This window comes from Fusarium mangiferae (assembly GCF_900044065.1).
Source record: "Fusarium mangiferae strain MRC7560 genome assembly, contig: FMAN_scaffold002, whole genome shotgun sequence".
Lineage (NCBI taxonomy): Eukaryota > Fungi > Ascomycota > Sordariomycetes > Hypocreales > Nectriaceae > Fusarium > Fusarium mangiferae.
Genome location: NW_024573922.1, coordinates 1,989,270 through 2,014,165, shown reverse-complemented (window position 1 = coordinate 2,014,165; position 24,896 = coordinate 1,989,270). Strand labels below are relative to the sequence as shown.

At 49.4% G+C, this 24,896-nt stretch overlaps 4 protein-coding genes across 4 annotated transcripts; 2 read left to right on the top strand and 2 right to left on the bottom strand.

Annotated features, from left to right (window-relative positions):
• Window positions 1–2,878: 2,878 nt before the first annotated feature.
• FMAN_06031 (uncharacterized protein) lies at window positions 2,879–4,072 on the top strand (the record flags this gene model as incomplete). Its single annotated transcript, XM_041827239.1, has 4 exons — window positions 2,879–3,356; window positions 3,417–3,454; window positions 3,526–3,739; window positions 3,801–4,072. The coding sequence occupies 4 exons, from the start codon at window positions 2,879–2,881 to the stop codon at window positions 4,070–4,072; spliced, it is 1,002 nt and encodes a 333-aa protein (XP_041678222.1).
• A 5,207-nt stretch (window positions 4,073–9,279) lies between these two features.
• On the bottom strand, window positions 9,280–11,561 carry FMAN_06032 (uncharacterized protein; the record flags this gene model as incomplete). Its single annotated transcript, XM_041827238.1, has 3 exons — window positions 9,280–11,298; window positions 11,354–11,410; window positions 11,475–11,561. 3 exons carry the CDS (start codon window positions 11,559–11,561, stop codon window positions 9,280–9,282), a joined length of 2,163 nt encoding a protein of 720 aa, XP_041678221.1.
• Window positions 11,562–16,172: 4,611 nt separating this feature from the next.
• Window positions 16,173–18,250, top strand: FMAN_06033 (uncharacterized protein; the record flags this gene model as incomplete). Its single annotated transcript, XM_041827237.1, has 7 exons — window positions 16,173–16,229; window positions 16,284–16,300; window positions 16,349–16,421; window positions 16,472–16,612; window positions 16,665–17,501; window positions 17,555–17,753; window positions 17,814–18,250. 7 exons carry the CDS (start codon window positions 16,173–16,175, stop codon window positions 18,248–18,250), a joined length of 1,761 nt encoding a protein of 586 aa, XP_041678220.1.
• A 2,405-nt stretch (window positions 18,251–20,655) lies between these two features.
• On the bottom strand, window positions 20,656–24,541 carry FMAN_06034 (related to nuclear pore membrane protein POM152; the record flags this gene model as incomplete). The annotated part of the gene is made up of 3 exons (XM_041827236.1): window positions 20,656–21,743; window positions 21,793–24,016; window positions 24,071–24,541. 3 exons carry the CDS (start codon window positions 24,539–24,541, stop codon window positions 20,656–20,658), a joined length of 3,783 nt encoding a protein of 1,260 aa, XP_041678219.1.
• Between the last annotated feature and the right edge of the window lie 355 nt (window positions 24,542–24,896).

Here is a 24,896-nt window from a genome sequence, read left to right as displayed (position 1 = left end):
GATTGATCGGAAGAGAGCATGTGGCTTGTGAGGCTTGTGACAGGACAGAAAGCCCGAGTAGGGTAAGGGCATCATAATCAACAGTAAGGTAGTGTTAACAGCAAGGGAGGCTTCGGGCAGTGACGCCATTGCAGCGTTGTGGACATTTAGCTTCCGCACCCTTCTACTGGATGGAACAGATGAGACTTGCGTTAGGTTTTCTCTAGACTGTAGATTGAGTTAACAGAAGTGCACGTACGTCTACCTGTGAATGAATGCATCTGCATCTAATTATTACTACAGCGTACGTGCCGGCGAGAGTGGCTTTATCAGAGGTTAGATGAAGAGGGGTGAGGCTTGACAACTGGGCCCCCAGAATTATCCCATTTCCATCCCGTTATTTTCCCCCGGTGGTTAGGCTAGGTCGAGTTCTGATGTTGGATGTGTTGCTGCGCTGTAATGCACTGTAGCAGTTAGTTATTTCCCATTCGAAGCTGTAGGCGGCCAGCGGGGACCCGGTCTCCCACTGTCGGGTCTGTTTCTAAAAGGCAGTGGTCCTGGCGCCTCGGATACAACAGCGGTAACCCTTACGCAGGAACGCCAGAGCCGTGGGATGTGGAGGTTCCAAACCCACACTCGAACACTAGTTGGATCGGATCTTTACTCTGTCATCGGTTTGTATCTAAGAGAACCTCGTCTGCCATCGGCTGCCCACGCCAAAATCACCCCTCATCGAGAGTTCTAATTATCGCGAGGTGCTTGCTCTTTTATCGGAGACCGGGGCTTTGGGGTTAAACCATTGTTTGAGACTTTTTTCTTCCCCCTTCTGCCTTCGCATTCTCCTCTTCAAGCGCCATCGTCGACTAATACTTGAGCTTGGGGTTATTCGAGTCGGTAAATTAAAGTCATGGAGCCAATGACATCTGATGGAACCAAAAACTCTACCTCTGTTCTATATGGACGCATACCGAACGCTAGTCATCCACATGTGTACTTTGGATGGGGAAAATCAAAACAACGTGACTGAAATGTATGTTTTCCCTACCTGTCTACCTTACCTACTAACCTGAGGATGGAGTCTGCCCATGCCATGCCTCATCTCCCGTTTCCCGCCGCAATGTATACGCGCTGTGCTCCCTTGTACCCCCTGTTGCGCATATCCATCATATGAGTCCTATTGGCCGGAGGATGGCTCATTTGGAAAGTCCTGCAACCGCATCCGTACAATGTGTGTGAAGACTACCTACATGTAGGGCAGGGCCTGGTTGTTTCTTCCAATACTGTCCCCGGTCTGGCGGCATGACGGATGGGTTCCCATCCGTTCCTTTTCTCATCTGCATCACTCACTCCACGGCCCGAAATGACCTCTGCCTCTAGGCCTTCCCCTTTGAGGTCCTACCACCACCTGACCACGTCTGTCATGCATCAGAGCAACCCATGGTCAACCAGTGGTGAGATGTTGTGCTGTAGTTTTCGATGTGAAAAAGACCACAGCAGCACCCAGATAATTTCTGTCATTTCCAGAGCGTCTATCAATATGATAGCTCCAAAACTAGAAGGGACCTGCTCTGTTCTTCCCGTGTGGCTGTGCTGAACCCTTCTGATTATCAATATTCATCCTGGTCTTGGTACTACCTTACCTATGGTTCATCTCTTGTCCAGGCGCGCTTGTGTGCATCTAGCAGAGGTTCCGGAGTAGTCCCTAGATCATTTAATTGGTCTTAGCGACGCCGAGGGTTTAGAGCTTATCCATCCTCTGAAGAAAGTCACCTAGTCGTCACAATCGAACCATTGCCCTCATACCGCTTGTCCTGATCCAGCTTGGTGCAGACGTTGGGAATGCCATTTGCAAAAGCCATGCGCTGCAATTGTAGCGGCCGCCGAAGTCCCTCCCTAGTCTAAGTCTTTGGTGGCCGTTACCGTTCTTTCGATTAAAGATCTTCACCACTCACTCCAGATTGAGAATAGACACGTGGGTGATTTGCATGTGTGTTCTTCGGGTCTAGGTTCTGTTGGGTCCCCGCACGTCCAATCCGTCTTTTGGGTTTGACGGCAGACAGCTTCACAGCCACAGTTGGAGGCGATACCATGACGACGCCACAGGGCTCGATCCCCAATCCTCGGCATATTATTGCCCAATTGCATGTTCTGGGCCGATTCCATCTGTGCCGATCAATATTTGACTGCCTTATCTTGTTGATCACTGCCTGAGATTTCAGCTGCTCAGGCATGGGCGTGACTGGCAGGTGTGGCTCTGAGAGTTGTTGTGGCGTAATGAACGTGGCTTGACGCGTGGTTATCGCCCCCCCCTTCATATGTACCTTCCTCCCCCAGTGGAGAGTTTATTAATGAATAAGAAAACTATTTTCTTTGGATCGCCGACTTTTTATCATGGCATCTCGGCACTTTAACTTGTAGACCTTTTTCATGGCGTTTGTGTGGAAGGTGGTGGCCAAACTTTTTGGTTTGCTTGAGAATTGATGACAGGGACAGTGCCCTAACCGTCACTGACCTGAATGTCTCTTATGGTGTTGTCGACAGTGCGTATCATCTCAGAGGAGAGGCTTCATTTCGTGCAACTCTTGAGTTTGAGAAGTTGCAGCCCTGTAATGGATCGAGAGGTAATATCAGGCGCCCTCAAAGTTTCTTACTATAACGTTGATAAGAAACTGGTATAAAATGACGTGCCCATTCCTTGGAGAGCATAAGATTTCTTGGTATATTTTCCAATATTGTCCGAACTCTAAGCGAAACAGATCAAGCAAACATATTTATCCTTTCAACCAGCACAGACAGAACCTGGCTTTAGCAGTAGGTATTATCTTCTGGTATAGGAAAAGTCTCACGGCAACTGACCTCGTTCCCAGTAGCGGGCTATCCTCTTCTCTTAACGCCAGAGATGAGGTTACTATATGGTGTCTATGGGCTTCTGTCTGTCGCGCATGCGGCTGATGTAAGAATTCATTTTATTCACCATAGAGAGACAAATGCATCTTCTCTTATTGCATATAGCACTAGTGGGGACTTGATCACAAGGATCTGTGGGACAACGATTAAAGCTAAAGAATCCGTCGACTTCTCCAACATTAACGAAAATGGTGTTGGGAATTTCACAGTTGGTAGTACCAGCTTCTTTGTTCACTCCGATCCCAAGTATTCTGGAGGCCCTTCATGTTCTACAGATTTCGATCATGCCTACACTGCCATACAGTGCTCAGGTGTAAAATGGGATCTTGAGGGGGTTGTTAAACAGGATCCGAAGTCCTGTTTCTTTGGAAATCTCGCGGGAGGGGGCTTTGAAGAGTGCCAAACTGACACCCGGTACCACAAGTTGCATCGCCGTTGCGGCGAACGGAAACCAAGGCTTGACGGCGACGGTCGGTATCATCCTTTCGAGTAAACTACCTAGGCTCGACCTTGCTAATATACACTTCAAGGATGGCCCCACCAGAGATACTACTATCAACAGCTTTCAGTAAGTCTTTTACTCCCCTCTGTACCCTACAGGTTCTTTTACATCTTTATATTGCTACTAAATATCTGTAGGAAGTTGGACATTGTAGCGAAACCCAGGGCTGCTCTGTTACTTCATCCAACACGGAGGGTATCACCAAGGCTTGGAGTGCGACTGTCAGCCCCCCGGTTTGGATCTCGGGAGGCTACTCTGTAACAAAGTCCTGGGGCACTGGGGCTGCATATGGCTGCAATGGCGGCGCGGGAGACCAAGTCTGTGTCTGGTACAGGGTTGCGCACACTGCCTGTAAGTCACAGCCTTATCTAAATGGCATTGATAGAGTGGTTAAGAAACGATACAGATACAGTTCGGGAGCCCAGGGGACTTAGCGAGAAGGATATGCATGGGCCACAAATTGTTATCGCCTCCCCAAACAAGAACAATGAAGGCGGGGGCTTTCAGTGTGCGACTGGAAAGAATTGCGTGCATAAGGGCGCCATGTATTGGGACTGCCATGGGAAAAGGTCTAAGAAGTTTACCCACTGTGGACCTCCAGAGCAACCAGAGTTGGACCCCAAGAACAACTTCATAAGACCCTATGCGAAAGAGAAGACGAAGACCACGAAGGTAGAGAAGTAGGCGTATGATGGATTGGGGATTATTTCATGATAAATGAGCAAGAATCATGGGGGCACATACGGATAAGAACTATACGGAATCCTGCAACTGGCTCCGACATGCATGGCTGGAACAAATACTATGTTCTAGCAAGATCAGGCTCCTTGTTCCCCTAGGCTACTATACTACACGTCCTGCCACAATAAGTTGCCTGGTATAGCTATTGCCGTTTAATCTATAAGTATTAATCTCATATATTTGTTTCGTGGCCATACCTTGTCTTGCTTGTCCCGGGGTGCATAACTAGCTGGCAAATTCTAGCTTACACGCACCAACCGTTCGAACAGCTGACCCTTGGCAGGCATAGGTAGGCAAGCGATCTTGGAGGACCACGATATCCCAAGACCGAACTCCTACCTGGCTATGGCTTATGCCACTATCAAAATGCCGGTTTCTTCTATGTTGCCAAGCATAAATAACATCCAATGGCTATATATTCGATCTATTTGACAAGCTGTGGTCGGTTTAAACTTGAAGTAAGTACCTAGGTACGGAGTGTCCAAGCTTCTAACTCTTTGTTTTCTAACGCTTCCGAAACAGTCTCTCCTCAAATCTTTCTACGAAATACCCAGTACCTTCAGCAGAGTCAAGCTGGTGGTCCAGTCAATTGGATAAATAGGTAGTAAAGCATATGACTATAGCTCTCCCTTTGGTTCTGCTTGTTTGGAGCTCCCTTATTCCAGGTTGAGAGCGTTTGATCTGGTCTCATTGAAATTATGTCTAGCGTTCATTAATAAACGCCGTTGGTGCTTTACCTTTACCAGGGTTACCCTGTCAAGTCCCATCTGGTGCCATCTCGGAACACATCCTAATCCCAGTCAAGTCCATCCAACAATTGCATGTTCCAACTTGGGTGTGCAGCCAAAGATGCAGCACCATGCCACTACTGGGCTTGAGAACGGAAATATGGCATCGAGCCAGCTTTGCATCCAACTCCCCAGTCTATGCTTTTTACAGTCATTAATGACAACGGTGCAGCCCTTCATCTGGGCTTAATCTCGGCAAATTGTTTATGGGTAACGTCCGGCAAGATCTTGCCCGGATCACAACGTTCACTAGCAGAATCGAAGGATATGGTATCGGGCGTACATACTTGTTGGTTACGTCAATGTAATCGCCAAAGGACAATCTCTCTGCTCTATGTCCTCGCCGTTTACATTCCAAATTTTGGGCGATACCGTCAAGATATCCAATATGATATATCAAGTCGTTAGGGCTTCTACAATCTTCTCAGTCCGAATCGACTGGAGATTGACGCTCCTTCTAGCCCTGACCAGGCCATCGTTGCCCTGTGGCCATGAACGTGTGGCTGGTAGCTAGGTCGTAACGGACAGCTACCATGCGGCAGGTATCTATCTTGGTGTGAACACCACACAATTTTCGGGCGAGTTGCGTACCCCATGTATCGTTTCCTTCCCCTCACACCCTTTCTCACAGATCAATCTCTTCTGGGGTTGTTGATTGACGAACAATCTCTTCAAATTCCAGGTTCGACCACCTTTCGAGGATAGTGTACTCTATTGTTTGTCATGGCTTACAATGCCTTTTCGTGCTCGGCTAACCCTTTTTTGAGATGTTATGTGTTAGTTCACCACACGCTTGGGCAGATTAACAAAAAAGCCGTTCATATCGATCAATTCACGTGTCATCTTTCTCAGATGTCAACCCCACAGATGAAAGCTGGCTCGTGATATCTTGCAGGCCCTTCAAGTGGGCAGTGTACGAGAGACGCATTTGATCCAATACCGGTACCGCACACCAAGTTGCCTGGAAGTGCCGTACAATGAATGAATGTAATGCCGAAGCTGAAGAAAAGAAGCTGGAACTTGATACCGGTTTCCGTGCAAGGGCATTCAGGGCCTTGGAGTGAGACGAGACGCCTGATTGACTTCCGGAACATTAGCGTTCATCAGAGCGGAGGTGTCGCCAAACTTGTCCCATTTTGCCCTACAGGGACCAGGGTTTTGTCCGTCCGTCACAAGAGATGGATGGGCCCAGCCACAATGCAACAGCCATGACCATGATGTCATTGTTACTGTCCAAGATCCTTCCATGTCAGTCAACCCACGAGGCTGAAACCGTTATCGAAGCCTCTAAGGAGCAAGACATAGAGTAGTAATGGCAAGGGACTTGGTAAAATACTACTCACGGTACAGAACAGGTTAGAGTTGTCAACGTGGCACCCTCTTTCGCCAGTCAGGCTGGGACGCTAGGTATCATCTTTCGAGTCCACTGATGATGCCCCCGCATGATGACTGAGGGAACTTAAGCATCACGAACAGCAAGCTCTTTAGAGGCGTTGACGTCATCGGAAGGTTTTGCTGGTCTCCCCACTACCTTACCTTACCTAAACAATTCAATTTTATACCATTCGGTCGAAACGTTCGATCGAACTTCAAACTCCTCCCTCATGATCGTCCCGTTGTTCCCCGATCGAACATTTCTAGCAATCAATTGGTGGAAGTTTACTAACACCTGTGAGAAATCAGATGGAAAACAGTACTGCCTAGCATCCATATGATCAGGGTCCTGATTATCAGAACTGCATATAGCCGCGAATACTGGACCCATACCTGCGGCATGATTATTATCTTGAGCCTTGTCACACGAATGTGCAAAGGGTACGGAGTAATCAATAACGATTTCTGTTGGTTTACTAGGGTGAGCTTGCACCGGTAACGCCCAATTTGGGAACGAGCCCTACCTTAATCCACCTGTTATATGTACATACAGTAACCCTGTTTCCGTACACTGGGGTCAAATGCAACCCTGTGGTCAGCCTCCAGCATCGGCGAACCCCTACTTTGAATAACCGCAACTTTATTCGCTTTGCTTTGTGGGATCGGAACTAGATCTTGGAGATTCGGTTTTCAGGGGAGGGTGCATTTCAGGAGGCCCAACTGTTCAAGATACTTTCCTGTCTAGGGCTTTCTTGAACAATGGTTTTGCGTATCAAACGCTGGCTTCTTGGAGCGTAGTTCGGGTAATATCGATTCATTCGAATACTTTCACATTACCAGACAAGCTGGCGCTCTTCGTCGTGGTGCTCCCTCAACTACGATCTCCATCAACTGAGCATGCCTATCATTAAGCGGCTGATGCCGTACACTACACTACACTACACTACAGTCAAGCCACCACCACACCCCTCTCCGTTGCTGAGGGCCACTGTACTGGGTACTTTCAGGCGTGTTCAATCTCATCACCGGCAGTTCGAATGTATCATCAATATCGTCATCCTTCCGCACTCGGCTACCAGCTCGTGTTGCAAGCGAGTGTTATCTTTAGGACCTCAACTTCAACTTGTGAGAAAACTTCGTTTTTTTTTTCCAAGGATGATGAATCAGGGTCCTCTTCCAGAAGCCTTCCGTATCACAGGGCTTAAAACTTTGACTGGAACTGCCATACCTAACGGGGACACGATCAGGTTGATCACTACATCATCGCACGTCCTACCCATGCGCATCTGCCCTCCTTGAAGGGTTTTTTGGAGATTCCTGCCCCCCTTCTCCACGCTTCCTGTACCTGAATTGGTGTCTTCCGTCGTGACCGTAAAGTCTTGATGGTGAAGGGAGCTGATCGTTGCTTGGACAGTACGTCCGCTCCGGCAATCTCAATGGCGCGTTGCTGGTGAGAGACAGGCCAAGATGCCCAAAATAAGAAACGCATTTACTCTCTATTTTTGGAAATGCTATTTTCATCCCAACAGCGACGATCTCGGTTGGATATGCACATGGGTATTTGAACTCCAAGGGTTGTTGGGGACGGTGGTGGTGGTGAGTTTGGTGATAGTTGCATGCAAATGTCGATGATGTTGACGCGTCCTTTATCGACTCATGATCACCGCCATTCTGCTATCAAAGGGAATGATTTGCGCTGAATAACTGAATCGTGTCGTGTCATTTACTAGGATATGACTCGTGTGCTTTTGCTATCATGTCCCTCAACATTACAGCTACAAGTCGTCTCGGGGCTGCGCTGGTTATCCGCATCATCTAGGTCACAATGGATTGCATTCCAGGCCAAAGTCAGAATGTTCCTCATCTTCTGAATAGCATTTCTAGAGAATAGTGGCTTTGAAGGCAAGGATAAGTAAAGCATAACAGGGGTAGATACGTGTGGCCTTCCACATCATAAGGTATACATCTGCTCTCCATCACTGACCAAACGGAATGAACAGGGAACGTCGGATAAGGAACCTAGGAACATAACAAAGGTGCTTGTAGGACTTCTCTGTACCGGGTAGATATCACGGGCAAACAAAACAAAACAAAACAAAATCTTTAATCAATCGGTTGTGAGAACTGGAGAATTTGGACTAGGCGCTATAGGGTAGGCAAGCATCCACCACCACCCAGATACATGTATTGAACATGTAGAAATCCTGCGTATCAAAGATGCCACAACTGTAGCGCTACATTGGTGCAGGGCTTGTTGAGCCGGAGAATACTCCATATTGAGGTCAGTTCCATTTAGCTTACGGTTGAGCAAAGACTAGGCCGGTGGACTATCTTATAGATCAGTTATAATACGGCAATTAAGTCAAGGTTGAGGTTATTCCATGACACTCCTCGGGGAAGGGGAAGGGGAAGGCATTATAACGCTCCATATTATGGTTACTATTTTTAACCAAGGTATCTCATATCACTGGAGACTTTGATGAACTGTATGTATACGGTTACTCAAGAAGTGTGCCCAGGCAGCCATGCAATTTCTGATCTTAGATGCACATGCCTAAGTCAGCAGTAAGTTAGGATAGGGACGTTCATATCAGAGTCTTGTTAGACGAAAAGGAAAGGCTTGATAGAATTAAGTGTAGTCTAGGAGATGGAGGACTATTTATAATAGCCTCGAAGATGATCGCCTCTATAAGCATCATCAGTTTGTCCTTACTGCCTAGATAGGCTGTGAAGATATTAGGTAGCAAGGCAAAGAGCAAAAAGCTACAAACATAGGTATAGGCAAACCCAAGTAACAAGTCTGGATGAAGGCAATGTGTAAACATGATACACCCAGTTCTTACGATTACTGGCGACAGTCCAGACTCTGACTGGAACCATATAAACAGGTAGCAAGGTGTCTTGTGTTATACTATGTTTATAAGAAACCATGTCCCTATGTTTATTTTGTACTCCGTGACCTTTACAGATAGAATGACGCAAAACCATCTATTCCTCATCGCTGTCATCCTCCTCCTCGGCGTTCTCCAGCCACTCCACCAACACGCGGCATTTTTCCTTCAGCAATGCCATGGTCTCACCTTCAACGGCACGCTCATTCCCCCACCAACTCAGAATACCCTCCTCCTCAAGGATATCGAGCGCATACAGCTGCTGTAGCATTGCGGCGAGGAGAGTGCCAACACGGGGCTGCTCGGGTCCTTGGAAGCGCGTGAGAGCCTTCTGGAGCGCGATGATGAACTCGACTTGCTCGGCCTCATTATCATCATCGCCGCCAATTCCGACCTCATTGATGAACTTTGTTGCACCTTTGCGAGCCCTTAGTGCTTGTTCAGCAGCCTTGCTGGGTTCGAGATTGCCGTGTTCAGGGGTCATAAGCTCGACTGCGCGACGGGCAAATGCGGTGGCCACGGCTCGGCGCATCATAGCGTCCGAGGCATCGTTGGAGAGACGCAAGCCCATGAACTCAAGCTTGGCCGAATCGAAATCACCGGACTCGGCACGAAGAGCGTCGACCAGACCGTGTACGGCCTCGCTATGGAATGAGAGTTTGTCGCCAGCATCGTCGGAGGCGAAGGACGTGCGGCGGGAGGGGTCGGTGGTGTCGACGTGCAGGGAATTCTCATCCGGAATTTCTTCAGAGATTTCGGAAGACAGTGTCGACACCGATGAGGTGGAGATGTTGAACTGGGAAAGGTTGTACATGAGACTCTTCTGAAGCTGGCAGGGGTCTCTCTCGTCAACCTCATCATCCTCAGGGTCCTTGAATGCTGCGGCATTGGTACCAGAGCCAAGCAGCTCGGAATCCGGCGTCAAGGGATTACCCTCGGAATCGACGCATGAAATGACAGTATCTTTAGGTAGTCTTATGCTCTTGCCAATGTTGACACCAAAGGAAATGAGGCTGCCTTCTGCTATAGTTGAGTTCTCTCCAATAGTGGCCGAATCTGCCACGATAGATCGGTATATTCTCGCGTCGTCCCCGACTGTGGTGTCGTCCCAGATGTAACAGTCCTTCAATATGACATTGTTACCGATCTTGCAGTCTCGCCCAATTATGCTGTTAGAGATTTTACTTCCTGGGCCAATTGTGCTGTCACGTCCGATGACGGAGTTCTGGACTTCGGACGTATTAGCATAGAATGCGCCGTGCTCGACCACAACCGCAGGTCTGTGACGCTGGTAAGCCTGCTTAGGAACAATATTGCACTCTGGAATGAAGGGATAAGTCCATCGGCCTAGAATGTCACGACTGATGGCGTCGTACTGCTGTAGATTGCTTGCTCGGGCTGCGTAACCTTCCTCACAAATCTCGGTATAGATCATCTTGCCGTTCAGCTCCCAATCCTTGAGCACGCCGTGAAGGAAGTTTCTCCTGGGAAGCTCGTAGTCGAAGCTTTCCGACCAAAGCGCAAGTACCTCGGGTGTACAAATGTCGATCTGAGCATCGATGAGGTCGGATCGAATCTCGAATTCGGTTGATAGCTCATCCACGACAGCTGGATCTAATGACATGTATCGATCGCTTACCAAGGGGTTCATCTCATCGTAGTGAAGACATCGTTGAGTCTTTGTGTCGACCACGAAAATGGGCGTGATTCCATTTGTCTTTGTTCGGTGATCATCCTCTCCACCACTGCGCAACACCATTGTCATGATGTTGGCTGCGCTGTCTTGCCTCCGTTTTCGGTGCGCCGCCAAAGCGCCATCAAGCATTATGTTGGACACGAGGTCGCCATGCACGAGGATAAAATCGCCATCGACAAGAGATCTCTTGTCCATATCGCGTAGGACATCGCCGGCTGATCGTGCATCGGAGACTCGGACAAATTGTAGAACTGAAAAGGGGGATGTGCGTGCGGCTGCTGACCACCGAGACCGGCTGATGTAGTCTTCAACCTGGTCGGTATGAGCACCACAGTAAATGTAGACTTCGTTGACACCGTTCATGGCTAGAAATTCAAGGGTATACTCGATGAGGGGGGTGTTCGCGAGAGGGAGAAGACACTGCGAATAAGCCCATTAGCATGAGCACACGGCCGAGGCGAATAAGAGGGCATACTCTTGGCTTCTCGGTGGTAAAAGGCTTGAATCTGTCTTGAAAGGAGTCGGCGAGGACCTGAAGAATACGCTGTGAGCTTGCGCTGGTCTTGAAGAAAAAGATACCCCGCCATGTCACCTACAACCGCCTGGAGAACATCCTCGCTTTTGCTCTCGGCTCCTGATTTTGAGGATTTCTTGCCCTTGCCACTATTGCCCTTGTGCGACATGATTATTTGTCGAGGTCAGCGCGTTGCGTCCGAAAGATATTTGGGCGAATATTTTGAAGTTTACGTTGAAGCGCACGCAAACCGTGGGGTTAGGTCAAATTTCCAGTGACTCAATCGACGGAACTTAACTCCCCACCTCACCTCGGTGTAGGGGCTCTCACCTCGGTGAAAAGGTCAAGCTGGTCTGCTGAGGTAATCATTCAAGCCCTCCAACACCCCACACTGCCAAAGGCCCGTTGATCTTCAACGACCTGCAGTGAAAATAATATTACCCGGCGTCGAGCGATGAGTCCCGATAGACTTCGGTGGACATTCCTGACTTCACTTTGCTACACATGCCAGGCATAACACATCAGCTCGCTATATCAGGAGCCTTGGCTGTAATACGCGTGCCAGTCAAATCCTGAAAGCACCCAATACTCACATAGTTGTTACCTCCACAAGGTACCTCAGTAGTCGTGATTCCGCTTTGTTTGTTTCTTCGCAAGCGCAGACGCCTTAGCGTCTAAATTTCGCTTAACAAGGAGCTATTGGTTTTGGAGGAGGGGGTTTGACTTTTGACAGACAGCTGACATTCGAAAACTGGTTCGATAATGGCGTCTCTCAATGAAGCCCGTTCAAGCACGAGCCGGTGGCACATAAACCACAGGCACATGCTCAGGAACAGGTAGGACTCACCGAATGAGAAGACTTGGTGTCGCTTCGGTTCCGGGAGGTGGTAGCGCCCGATCGGGGACTAAACTAGAGAGGCAACATTCATCTATGCGGATTCGCCGACGGTCCGACAACTTTCGGGTCGTTTGATTTCCTTTTGAGCATCTTCCCTCTTGAGCAGGGAAAACAACAAATCACACCTGCTAAATTAGAGGGTGGATGGGGCTTCCGGCAGCTGGAATTGCCCAAGCATCAACTGCATGTAGAGTTGTCCCTTGTTGGGTTCGGTTCCTCGACGAACGAGGGAATTGTCCGAGACAACGAGAGATCACAACTGGCCATATGATAGCCATACTTTCCATCACCCTCAGCGACGAGACTACGTACCATGTAACGAAATCTTGCCGACCAGGAGATGTGGATTAGTGCGGCTGTCAAATGTTGTTCGCGTTCAGTACACCCACTAAGGCATCCGCAAGTGTCTTTTAGATGTCTTGGGTCCTAAGTATGTCTCGGTCGTAGCATTTGATGCAGATGTCTCTCAGTTTAGACAGTTGCAAGTCAAGTAGGTAGTTTGGGGTGGTCAAGCTTTGTAGATGCCCTCGACCTACCTCACCCTGGTAGTACCTTGGTAGGGACTAGGTACCTAGTAAGGTATGATGATCTTGCCAAATGTACTTTTAAATGTTGCCCTGTTGCCATTCATGGATACAGACTGTAGATGGTGGTTTTAGACCAAGGACAGGTCAACAAAAGTCTTCCATCTGAGGGTTTCCAGTATAACTATCAATGTAAGGCAAATCGCAGGAATTCAGGGTCCTCTCCCCCTGTTATTAAACAACCCCGCGAATAGGCCCTAATAATTCAAAAGAACTAATAAAAGAATCATTTCTAAAGCACGAGCGCTGGACCCTCCCTTCTTCTTTGCCCTTTTAAGGAATTCTCAGCCGTGGTCGCCAGATTAGTTCTAGGCAGGGGAGAACAGATTGCGATTTCCATATCTGTGGTTCGTGCACAGTGTGCCCGCATCCGCTCATACAGTTGCAATGGAGGCAGCTACCCGCTTCGTTCTCGCCCTCGTTCTTTGCCAACGGCCACGGTCTCGACCGATCATGGACTTCTCGCTTGTTTCTATCTTAACCTCCACATTTGAACAAACCATCGCTTCCCGACAGAGTATCTTGGGGGTTCAAGAGTCTATCTTGACGTTCAATAAGATGCGGCAGTCGTTTCTCCAGCACCCTCTACCCGACAACCACAAAGCGCCCGAACAGTATGTACAGTAAAGGACAGTGTTCGATATCCTATAACAGGAATAGACGCGAAACAGAACAGGCTAAAAAGAAACATTATCATACCCTGGTCTAGTATTGCTAGATCGAGTTCTGGCTTCCACTTTCAATGTTACTCAACATTGCTTGGTCTCTATTCAGCTTCGCTGATCTCCCTTATTACAGCTAAATCCGTACCACGGCATGCGAGGAAAGATGACCATTCCGGGCAAGGACACCACTAAGACCTGATATGCTGCGGCCAGTTGAAGCATTGGCTGAGGCTGAGTGTGTCGTCTCAGTTCTTGGCTGACCTTCTATGATTCTGGTTCGACGATAACCGAAACGCCTACAGCAAGTGATCATTGGCGGACTGATTCCTCACTCTCCTAAGCTATTCTCCCGGAACGCTTCCCTCATGTCTTTTCAGCTTTCTTCAAAGGTCAAATGTTAGGCTGTTGATTGAGAATGGTGTTTCAATGCAAGGTTTCCAGGTTTCTCAGCATTTAATCCCTGGCGCTGTGTCGATGCCCCGATCTTGCTGCATCGTGATTCTCTTGCAGATCTTTTTACAGGGCGCCAGCGCCCAATACTGGGTCCTTAGTCAACACAACCTACATGGTGTAAGAAACGTGGCCGGCCCTCACATTAAATCTGTATGGAACAGTCGTGTTTTCATTCACCTCAAGGACAACCCAGTCTCAAGACAGTCCCTTAATTATTCATCCCCGACAACTGGGAGTCTCACTACTGTTGAGTTAAGAACGCTGGCGTTTGGCTTGACCAGAGAACTGCCGAGCCTACCTAACAACGATATGCCTCTATCTGGAGCCTGAAAATAGGCGGACGTATACTCGAGACTATCCAAACTATGATTATAGCCATTTGATGTCAATCAAGGTTGCTGCATCAGAGAGAACTATAGTTGTGGCTACATGATTTAGACAGTAGCCATATTTCCAGACTGCTGGGTCTCCAATCCCGAGTCATGGCTACAAGCACGACATATGTCTTCCGTTGATCGAGTGAGAGAAATTCCCAGCATTCCACAGCAGGCCACAAATGCAACCAGGAACGTGGCCCCAGGACTCAACACTAGAAACACTTTACGGCGACTTTCTCATCTAGTTAAACTCCGAGTTGATTGGTCACGTTGGAAGTTTAAGCTGACACGATAGCGCAAACACCTGGACACAAAGCTGGCCAGGTGTCAATTGCTACATCAAGTAAAGCATTCTTTACCTCTGTTGTCGGCTGCCCAAGTCTTGGGTAACACTACGTGCATCCACCTCCCTGCCTGGTGCAACACCGCATGGCTTTACAAATGGAACTAAGACACGGGACAGCTCCAACAGCCTTCCTGACATAACCAAGCCAGGAGTGACGGAAACAATGGGGCTAAAGAAGGAGGAACACAAATCTGACGGACTCGTCATTCTTGCAGCGAATGTCTCGTCGTGACCGGCTTCGTGTTTGTAGTGGATGCCCTGTCTTCCGTACGCATGGCGTGAGAACGATCAACATGGCGGCGAAGCCAGGATAGTAGTAGAATGGATATCTGAACAGCTGGGTGGTTTTTTCTCTCTCACTTCTTCACCAGCTAGTGATCTTCCAAATGGAGCTTAGGTCACATAGTGGCCACGGTGCGCCATGATCACCTCCACACAGTCGAATTTGGGGACGATCTCCAGTACAACCGGGCAGCCAACCAAGGGTCATGGAGTACTGTGAAGGACCAAAAAGCTTTGGATGGACACAAGGGGACACCCCACAGGGACGGCCGCCAGACTTGTTCGTGCAATAGCGCTTCATTCCCACCGCGATCTTGGTTGAGGCTAAACCAACCTTGGCTGGAAAAGCCCACTCCGGCTCAAGCTTTTGTCTTTCGCCTTGCCTTGCTCAGAGCATCAGCAGCGACATCAGCATCAGCAGCAAAAGCACAGATCCCCCTGCCCCAGCCCAAGTGGGAAGTGCCATCTGCTCTCAGAACAGAGCGTGTGAAGCAAGTTGTGCTAGGTATTGAGTACCTGAAAATATCCACATCTCCGGGCCAAGAGGTAAGTCCCTACGACCCCCGGCCAAAGCCAAGCCACTCGAGTTAAGAGACAAAAGCAGGCTCAGGCTATTCCGTTCCACCCACGCCTGTGCCCACTCCCGCTCACACGGCCTCCCAACTTTGTCTGTCTTGAGATACAACTCAGGCCCTGTCCCCGTTTCCCGTTCTTCATTCCCTCCATTTTCAGCCCCTTGGTCCTGCAATTGCGACGCCCTCATCTATCGCATCGTCGCCCTCGATCTCCCTGCGAAGACCCTTTTATTCAATCTGGAGCACTCTAGCCCTCAAAGCTTTCTAGCCCCTGGACTTGCTGGTGACGACTGAACATCAACGCGTCCAGTTCTCAAGTCTGCAATTAGTCCTGACGCCATTCGTTATCATCTCAACTCGGCGCATCAAAAACCATCCATCCTCTGTTCAAAAGAACCGGAACCGTTCTTTTTTGACTTATTGTTACCTAAGGTTCGACAACGATCAACGGCGACTCGGCCCGGTTAAACGCCTCTTCCATCCGTTACCCGTCGAATCGACTCTTGAACAATCCGCATTGTTCTAATAGCAGACCGGCGGCGAAATCATATCGAATCAAAGCATAGAGTAGCAAAGGCACTCCTTACATAAACGCATAATATGTCTGGTGACGGAACCTCAACCCCCGGGGTTGGTGGCAGCAATGCCAGCGAGTTTGTAAGTCGACAAGACGACAGTGGCTGATTACATCACAACTGACACCTCTGACAGGTTCGCAAGCTTTATCGGTATGGCTACTTGTAGCTGCCTGTGCATGCAATGCTAACAGATTGAAGGATGCTCGAAGATCCAGCGCATCAAGACGTTGCAAGATGGGGAAAAGATGGCGACACGTTCGTTGTTGTTGAGGTAGGCTTGAGCTGAAATTGACTACAATCATCAAATACTAACAGCGCTAGAACGAAAAATTTACACGGTCAATCTTGCCTAAGCACTTTAAGCACAGCAACATGGCCAGTTTTGTCCGACAATTGAACAAGTACGATTTTCATAAAGTGCGACAAACAAATGACAGTGGATCTGCGGCCAATGGTGCCAATGTGAGTTTACCTGACCGTTAGATGTTGAAGCCAATAATAACCAAAAAGCTAGACTCTTGAGTTCAAGCATCCCAATTTCAGGGTCGGCAGCAAGGATGATCTCGATAACATTCGTCGAAAGGCCCCAGCACCTAGGAGGACACAAGCTACAGAGGATTTCACAACCAGTCATCACATCAGTGTCATGACTGAACAACTGACAGCTACCCAGCAGCAAGTGCAACAGCTCCAGGAGCTCTTCACCGAAGTGTCTCAGACCAACCGACTTCTTGTGAACGAGGTTCTGACTCTGCAAAAAATGCTCAATGCGCAAAAGCAATCACAGCACGAAATGCTTAATTTCCTCTCACCTTCGGGCAACCGCCATCAACAGGGCATGCACCTCAACGTCGGAACATCTCCTCTTGATGGTAGTGACGATTCTGCACCAGAACTGCGACGGGCTCGTGAGCTTCTGTCTAGCGTGACGCCTGATCAAATTGCCGACCGAGAGCTGGAACGTCTTCAGGGCGTATATGGATCTCCGGCAGACTCCGCAGTTGTCATCCCACAAGCCTCAATGCCTATGATGCATGATCCAATGAACGACATCAACCGCTACCCCGTGTACCCGGTGGGTCAAACCGTCGGTATCGATCCTTTCCACTCGGATCACATCCATAAGATCCCTTATGCGATGCCGAATGAGTCCAGCGCCAACGCCATGCAGGAGGTTCCTGCTCCCCAGCCCATCAACATCCAAACACATGCAAACTCGAACTCGTCGACCAATTCGGCCCTCACTTGGGCGTCGCGAAAACCCAGGATTTTCCTTGTTGAAGATGACCCGACTTGTGCTAAGATTGGTATCAAGTTTCTCAAGTCGATGGGCTGCGAAGTCGAGCATGCTGTACGTGATTTTCCCAACAAGCCTCTTGGGCCGCCTAACTGACCATTGATTAGCAAAATGGAGCAGACGCATATAGCCGTATCACGAGTGTTGCCCGTGATCATTTCGACATGATCTTTATGGACATCATAATGCCCAAGCTGGATGGTGTCTCGACTACCATGTATATCCGGCAAGACTGCCCTGCCATTCCCATTGTTGCTATGACGTCGAATATTCGATCTGACGAGGTCCACTGCTATTTTGAACACGGTAAGCGCTAGCTGAAGCATGAGTGGCGTACGGACATGGGAACTAATCTTGCATGTCCAGGCATGAACGGAGTTCTGGCTAAGCCATTCACCAAGAGCGGAATGCAGAAGATTGTCGAAAATCACTTGAGCTATCTCCTTAAGGGCTATGACCCTTCGACTCAACAAGAATCAGGCTCAGGTTATGTAGTTGGTGGCGCAGGTTACATGAACCCGCCAAGCAACTTGAACACTCCCGGCGGAACAAATTTCAAGTTCGAGACAACGCCTACGCCGCCGGCGACTGGCGCCACTTGGTCCCCGGGACAGATGCCGCAACAGTCTCCCATGACCGCAGGGATGGACCAAGGCTATGGCATGGTAAATGGCGCAAGCCAGTACGGTCTGACGCCTACCAGCGCGAGCCGAGCTAGTTTCCCAACAAGCATCTCACAAACCAGCCAAGGGCGAATGGATGGCCAGAGCCCACCAGAAAAGCGCCAGCGGACCTACGTTTGAGCCACTGATATAGCAATATGTGCCTGATGTACGCGTGACGCTACATCATGAGGAGTATGGCGTTCGGAGCGAGACAGTATGGGTATTCTAAGACTGATGGCTTCTTGGTGTTGGTCGTCATGGAAGAAGGATTTTGTCGTCGTATATTTCGCATTTATGATCGGGGAGACGCATTGGGCCCGGATCCCTTGACGAACAAAGACATGTAGCAGAGATACAGCAGGCAGGCAGGCAGGCAGGCAGGTAGTTGTCCCTGGCATTGGTAGAAACGGCGCGTTCGCGGATTTGTTTCGGGAGTGTTTGGACGTCTGATGAACAAGTTTTGATACCTGCAATAATATCATTGTCATTTGGGTGCGAGCCCTGGCCCAGCATGCAACAATTTTGCTTTGTTGGTGGTCCCAAGGCGCTGAATTGTTGAGATCCATTTCATGGACCTGAGGAGGGCAGGGCATAATGGTCCGTCCAGTGAAGCTTCGTACACCACCTGACCGACGTGTCATTCAGGCCGTGATCATATTCGACATTTGTTTCTGCTGGGGAGTTTGAGTATGGATGTTTAGATTGTTAGTTTAATCGGTAGGATGTAGGTAGCATTGGATAGAGAGGGAGTAGCATTGTGATATATATATAAAAGTCAAGTTGGCCCTGGAGTAGATGGATGAATGGATGAATGAATGAATGGGGAAGCGCGGAAATGTCGGAAACGACTGACCAAAAGTGTTTCGAGCAGCAGAGAACAGATGACAGATATAAATACCCAGCACAGCACGTCCTTATTACAACAAGTTAACGTTTGCAAGGTTGCGTTGGTGTGGCACAGGGAGGTGCAGATCGATTGAGTTCTGGACCGTTTCGAATGGTGGGGTTGGAGGGAGTTTGGGCACACGAATTCCCTCGGCGGGCTTTGTTCAGAAGGGGCTTTTTGCCTATAGCGCCATAATGTAGCACCCGTCAGCCGTTGCACCGCAGAATTGGGTGCCGTTGAGCTCTGGCTTTGGCCTGGACCGTCTGGGTTGTGCACTGAAATGCGGCATACAGCCGGTGTTTGTGTTGCACGATAGTGGATGTATCTGAATCTTGTGCAACCCCCATTGATATAGCAGGCCTAGGCATGTACTTGTGCTTGTGCTTGTGCTTGTGCTTGTGCTTGTGCTTGTGCTTGTGCTTGTGCTTGTGCTTGAGGGTTGATGACCTACCTAGTCTAAAATGATAACGTGGAGGGAAATATTCCTCTTGCCTTGAAGAGTAGAGATGTAGAGTACAGTACATATGTAACTATCCAATTTCTATCCCCTGTCACCCAGACCCTGTTATACTTTGACATGGCATGGCTTTGGAATAGTCGAGACTGCGCTGCTGCAAACTAGAAGGTCGAGACAAGACACTACCGAGGCCAGGACCAGTCTTGGCACTAAATAACATGAGAGATGACGTCGGCATCAAGGTCATGTCATGTAATGTCATGTAAAGCAATCGTCTGAGGACTCGACCGTCTTCTGTCTGTATCCGTGCTATAGTCAATGCCTGTCTCTCTCACTCCGTCAATCGATAGTTGCTGATCCGTCCGAGCGGGCTAGCGGGCCTAGGAACTATTTATTGTGCGTAGGACTCCAAGCAGCCGTTGAACTTGTGGCGGCAAGGCACCCTCCTGTCTGAAGGGTGGTGAGCATGTCACCACAAGCTCGAGATTCGATCAGAGGTTGTTGAATATAGGCCTGGAACGATTGCTTATTCCATCTACCGGCAAATATGTACATACTGGAACCGGCCAGCGGGTGTGTGTGTGTGTGTGTGTGTTAATACTGAACGAACGGGGCTGGACAGGCGCTGGCGCTGGCGCTGGCGCTGATGTGAATTCTTTGGCATGGCTGGACGGACGAGTGCTTTGATCCATCTAGACTCCGAAGGACTCTGTGGCTTGATGCATGGGCAGGGGGGGATTCATCTTCACATTCGAACAGATCGCTCTTGATGAGAGAGTATTAAGGCAACCACAGTTTACAAGGTTCTGTCTCTAAACAACAAAACTCAACCCTTATTTCTGCTTAATAGTGCTGAAAGATGAAAGGTTTCACGGCATAATGTGGATGCTGTGTTAGTAGAGGAGGACGACAAGAAGACGTAAAAGCCTGTGGCTGAAGGCTATCTTCCTTCTGTGAGACATGTGCTCCTTTCTCTGAATGGACGTAACAAACCTTACTTATTCAATCTTGCTCTGATTAACCCTAACTTAACGCCATGCCATGGTATAGATGCATATATACAACTCAGTGTCCCTCCTCGTTGTTGATCGTCCTCGCCCCTGGCAGTACAATCCGTTCATTACCTATCAAACAGCCAAAACGTCAAAATTTTCAAACTATCTTTGCCCCCATATCATTTCTCGATCCGTCTCAAGAGCTCTAGCTTCTTTGTTTTTTCTCCACCTGCTGAGTCGAGAACGAGCAGAACTTGTCCTTGATCGCAACAACCTCGTACGTACCCTCCTGGCTCGCCTTGACCACCTTGCTGTGTTCATAAGACACATCATGCCTTGTTTCGAGGACAACACTGCGTTGGCCCTTCTTGGCGTTGGAGCTGCGTGTGTAGGTGAACTCGAATGGCGGCGTGCCCCAGAACTCAAACAGAATATCCACCTCGTTGCCTTCGTGTATGTCCACGCGGGATTGCTTACCACGGCTGATCTGAACACTGGGCAGCGGGTGGATAGTCTTGGGGATGTTTACCGCAGCACGGCACTCGCTGGCCTTGTCCGAGATGCTAGTGATGATGAAATCGCCAGGCTTCTCCGCAATACGGCGGAAGTTGGTCGTTTGCGACTTAGCATTCCATCGGCCGTTGAAGTCGTATGAGATGTCGAACGGAGGTGTACCAGATAGAGTATATGCAATACGCTCGCCAACGCAATAGTCGCGTCGAGACTCGAGAGGGTAGATGGATGGCGCCTCGTAGAGGTGGATTTGCACCGAGGGCCCTCCAATCTCGTACTTGCGCTGGCAGCCTCGAGCGTCTCTAACAGTACGAATGCGAACCTGCTGGGCTCCAAGACGGAGGTGCTGACGAGGAATCCTGATCCCATACGTGTTTGAGTCGATCGACGGAATTCGATACGTCTCGGCGGGTGAGCCAGCTTGGTGCTTGATCTCAACCTCGACATAAAAGGGAGCAACTCCCGTAAGCTTGATCGGGATCTTGTCCTCGTGTTCTTGCTCTTCCATGCAATACTTGAACGACTGACCTGGCTTTGTAAACCCGGCAGCAGGCTTGGCATTCACGCGCTGTGCAACAGTAAGAGGACTGAAGTTCTTATCGCTGTTGTAGAGATTATCGGCAAGAGCAGAGAACTTGTAGGTGTAGTCACCAGCCTTGGTGGTATCCATAGAAATGGCTGCCTTGGCGAGGGCGGCGTCGAAATCCTTCCGCGTGAATGCCTTTGCGCCTTGGAATGACTTGTGAGTAACCTCATATTCGACATGATAAGGAGGTGATCCTATAACTAGTCAGCGAGAATCTCGGGTCAAATACTGCTGGCTGCTTACCTTTGAGATTGACTTCGAAGCCGTCAATATCTCCTTCACATATGTCTTGCTTGACGAAGGTGTTGCCGTCTGAAGTGATGCTGGGAGACTCCACGATCGAGATCTCTGGTCTAGGGAACCAGCCCACCTCGAATTGGGATGCTGTTGGCACGACAGACCCAGGGCACTGGCTATCTCGCACATCCACCAATTCATAGACGCCCTGCGACTTGACAAGCAGGTTGTCGTTGGCGTTGTTGGCGCGCTTGGTCAACACTTCGCCATTACCGTTGAGGTTCCTGTAGCTGATCTCGAAAGGAGGTTCTCCTTCGAGACGGAGGGGCAGTCGTAGGTGAGTATCTTCCACGGCCATGATCTTCTGCTTATGCTCGACAAAACCAAAGGCGGCTCTTGGTTGCTGGCGTCGTACAGCGATCTTGACTTGGTCCTGAAGGAAAGTTTTACAGCCTCGCTTATCTTGGACACTGCTCAACGCAAGAATATACTCTCCTCCCTTGCGGAGGGTGTTGGTCTTGATCCTGAAGCTATTCTCTTGAAGACCGGTGACTCGCTCAGACTTACGTTTACCATCATGAACGATCTCCCATTCCAGGTTGAAGGGAGCCTCACCGTAAAGGAGGACATCAAGTTCAACTTCCGAGTCAAGACAAGCATTGATAACACCGGTGGTACTTGCGATTTTGGCCGAGGCGGCAGGCTTCACGACCTGTTCCAAAACCTTGTCCTCGCCGGTGAGAGGCAGGTTGTCATAAACAGCATCGTCAATGGACTTGAAGACGTATTTGTGGTGACCTGCCATCTTGGGCACCAGCTCCAGCTGAGATCGCAGACCAGAGACGCGGTGAGACTGCTTCTCAATATGCCCGTCACTGGTAACAATGTCGTACCGAACAACAAATGGCGGTGTTCCAACGAGATCCAGGTCCACCCGCAGTCCAATGGAGTTACCTGCACATTTATCGGGGATCTCCTCTGAGCGAATCGAGAGCGAAGGCTCCAATGGGTTCAGGAGAAGGCATGAGGACGGCTCTTTGACCTCACCCTTGCAAGATCCGCTTGACACGGTCTTTAGAGTATAGAGACCTGGCTCCGAAACAAATGGCTTATCCAATGCGTTCTTGGCGTTGTAGTTTCCGATTGAGACCTGATCGCCATGCTCACCACTGTTGGTGAGCGAGTTGATGGGTGAGAACTCCCACGTGACCTCGTGGGATGTATCATCTTTCGAGCCGGTCAGAGAGAAGTCTACCGGAAGCCTGACGGAACGGCCTTTGGCAACCTTGAAGGGATTGCGCAGGTCGCAACCATTCATGCTCGCCCTAGGTCGCTCCTTGACTTTGAAGCCGTACTTGAGACCCTTTGAGCGGGCCTTTTCATCCTCTTCTAAGTCGGCGTATTTGACAATATTGTCGAAGGCATCGCGGACCTCATCGATCGAGTACTCCCACTCTCCAGCAGAAGTCATAGACTCGTTAAGACCAACAGTCACCTTGGAAGGCCGCACCCAAGATACATCATCCTGGCTCTCCAGAACAAGACTGGAAGAAGCCGTAAGAAGAGGTGATGAGAATCCATCAGGCTGGAGACTCTGGAAGTGGAAGCTGTGATCCTTGCCATTGATCGTACGACTGTACACAATCTTGAGAGGAGGAGTCCCGTAGACGTCGAGGGAGAGGTCAGACAGCTCTTGAATACAGCGCTGAGGATCTGAAGACGCTCGAATTCGAGCTTGAGGACAAGGCACCACATATGTATCCCTGGTGGCGCGCTGAACCTCTAGCTTATACTCGTCCAAAACCCGTCCAAGTCGATAGACACCCGGTTTCTTAACCGGATAGTCCCACTGAAAACCGGACGTAGTCTGATCGGCAGTATGTTCTCGAATTTGCTTGGCTACCCTGTTGACCTCCCGGTTCGAGATTTTGATTATTTCTTCCTTGTTCGTTTCGAGGTCAATGCGAACCAGCTCGATTTCGGCCGGGATGGTGGCATTAAAGTAGATAGGCAGAGATGCGATGTTCTTTGGCTTTGCGCCCAGACAGAACGGAGCTGCTTCGGGGTTGAGGATTGCAGAACCTTCAGGCAAGATGTTGATAATCTGTTTTCCCATGATGAGGGAATGGTTGTTGAGAATGGTCGAGACTTTGACATTATGCTCGGAAACTGATAATTCACGGTCGTAAAGAACTTTGAAGAAGCCGAGTAGCCACGAATGCAGTGGGATCTATACGTGGGTTAGTTTTGCTGTTCAGTATTGTGATGATGACCGAGAGCGTACAGGAATATTAAACATGAGCATGTAGTTGAATGCCATCTGTAAGATGAACATGCCGATAACAACAGGTTGGGAGAGCTCAAGCCAAGGTATCCTCAATTCTGGTACACCAAATAGGAAGACAAAGTCAATAAAGATCCATTTCAGGAAGAGGAGCCAGGAATAGTCGCCATCTTCAACCACCTGAAGCCAGTCATAGAACTTCCAAGCCCACAACAAGACGTAGGCGCCAAACGCATAAAGACGTTGTTGGGGGGCATCGAGAACGGTCAGAGGAATGACAGGCTGGCTAACGGCGCCCTGGGGCTGCGTCTTCTCAGGTGCAAGAGGGAGAGAAGGTGACCTCGCTGAAGAACCCCTTCCGTATGACGGTGAGCCTGCTGAGCTAGGAGTCTGTGGATTGTTGTGTCGTCGAGCAGCGGTAGCTGGGGTAGCTGGGAACCCAGACCGCAGGCGGGGAGTCGATGTGCTCATGGCATTCGCATTACGGAGAAATAGACGCGCCTAAAAAGAAACCAATGATTAGGAGAACCGAGTCGCAGCCTGTAGATGATGGGGCGACTGATTGTTGCGCGTTGTGAGGTGTAAGGTTGGAGATTGGTTGTCGCAGTTAATGTTTTGATACTAAAGTAAATGTAGTTTTCACGGGTGGATGATGGAAATTCCTTTGGACTGCGTCACGTCCACTCTGGCTGGACTGAGGGTGGACGCGACTGGCCACTGTGAATTGGAGCTACAGTGGATACCTACAGGCCAGTTGGCGTTGGCGCCCTAGGCGCCTAGGTAGGCAAGCTTCAGAGGGAGGTGAGGTGGTCTTGAATACGTTTTC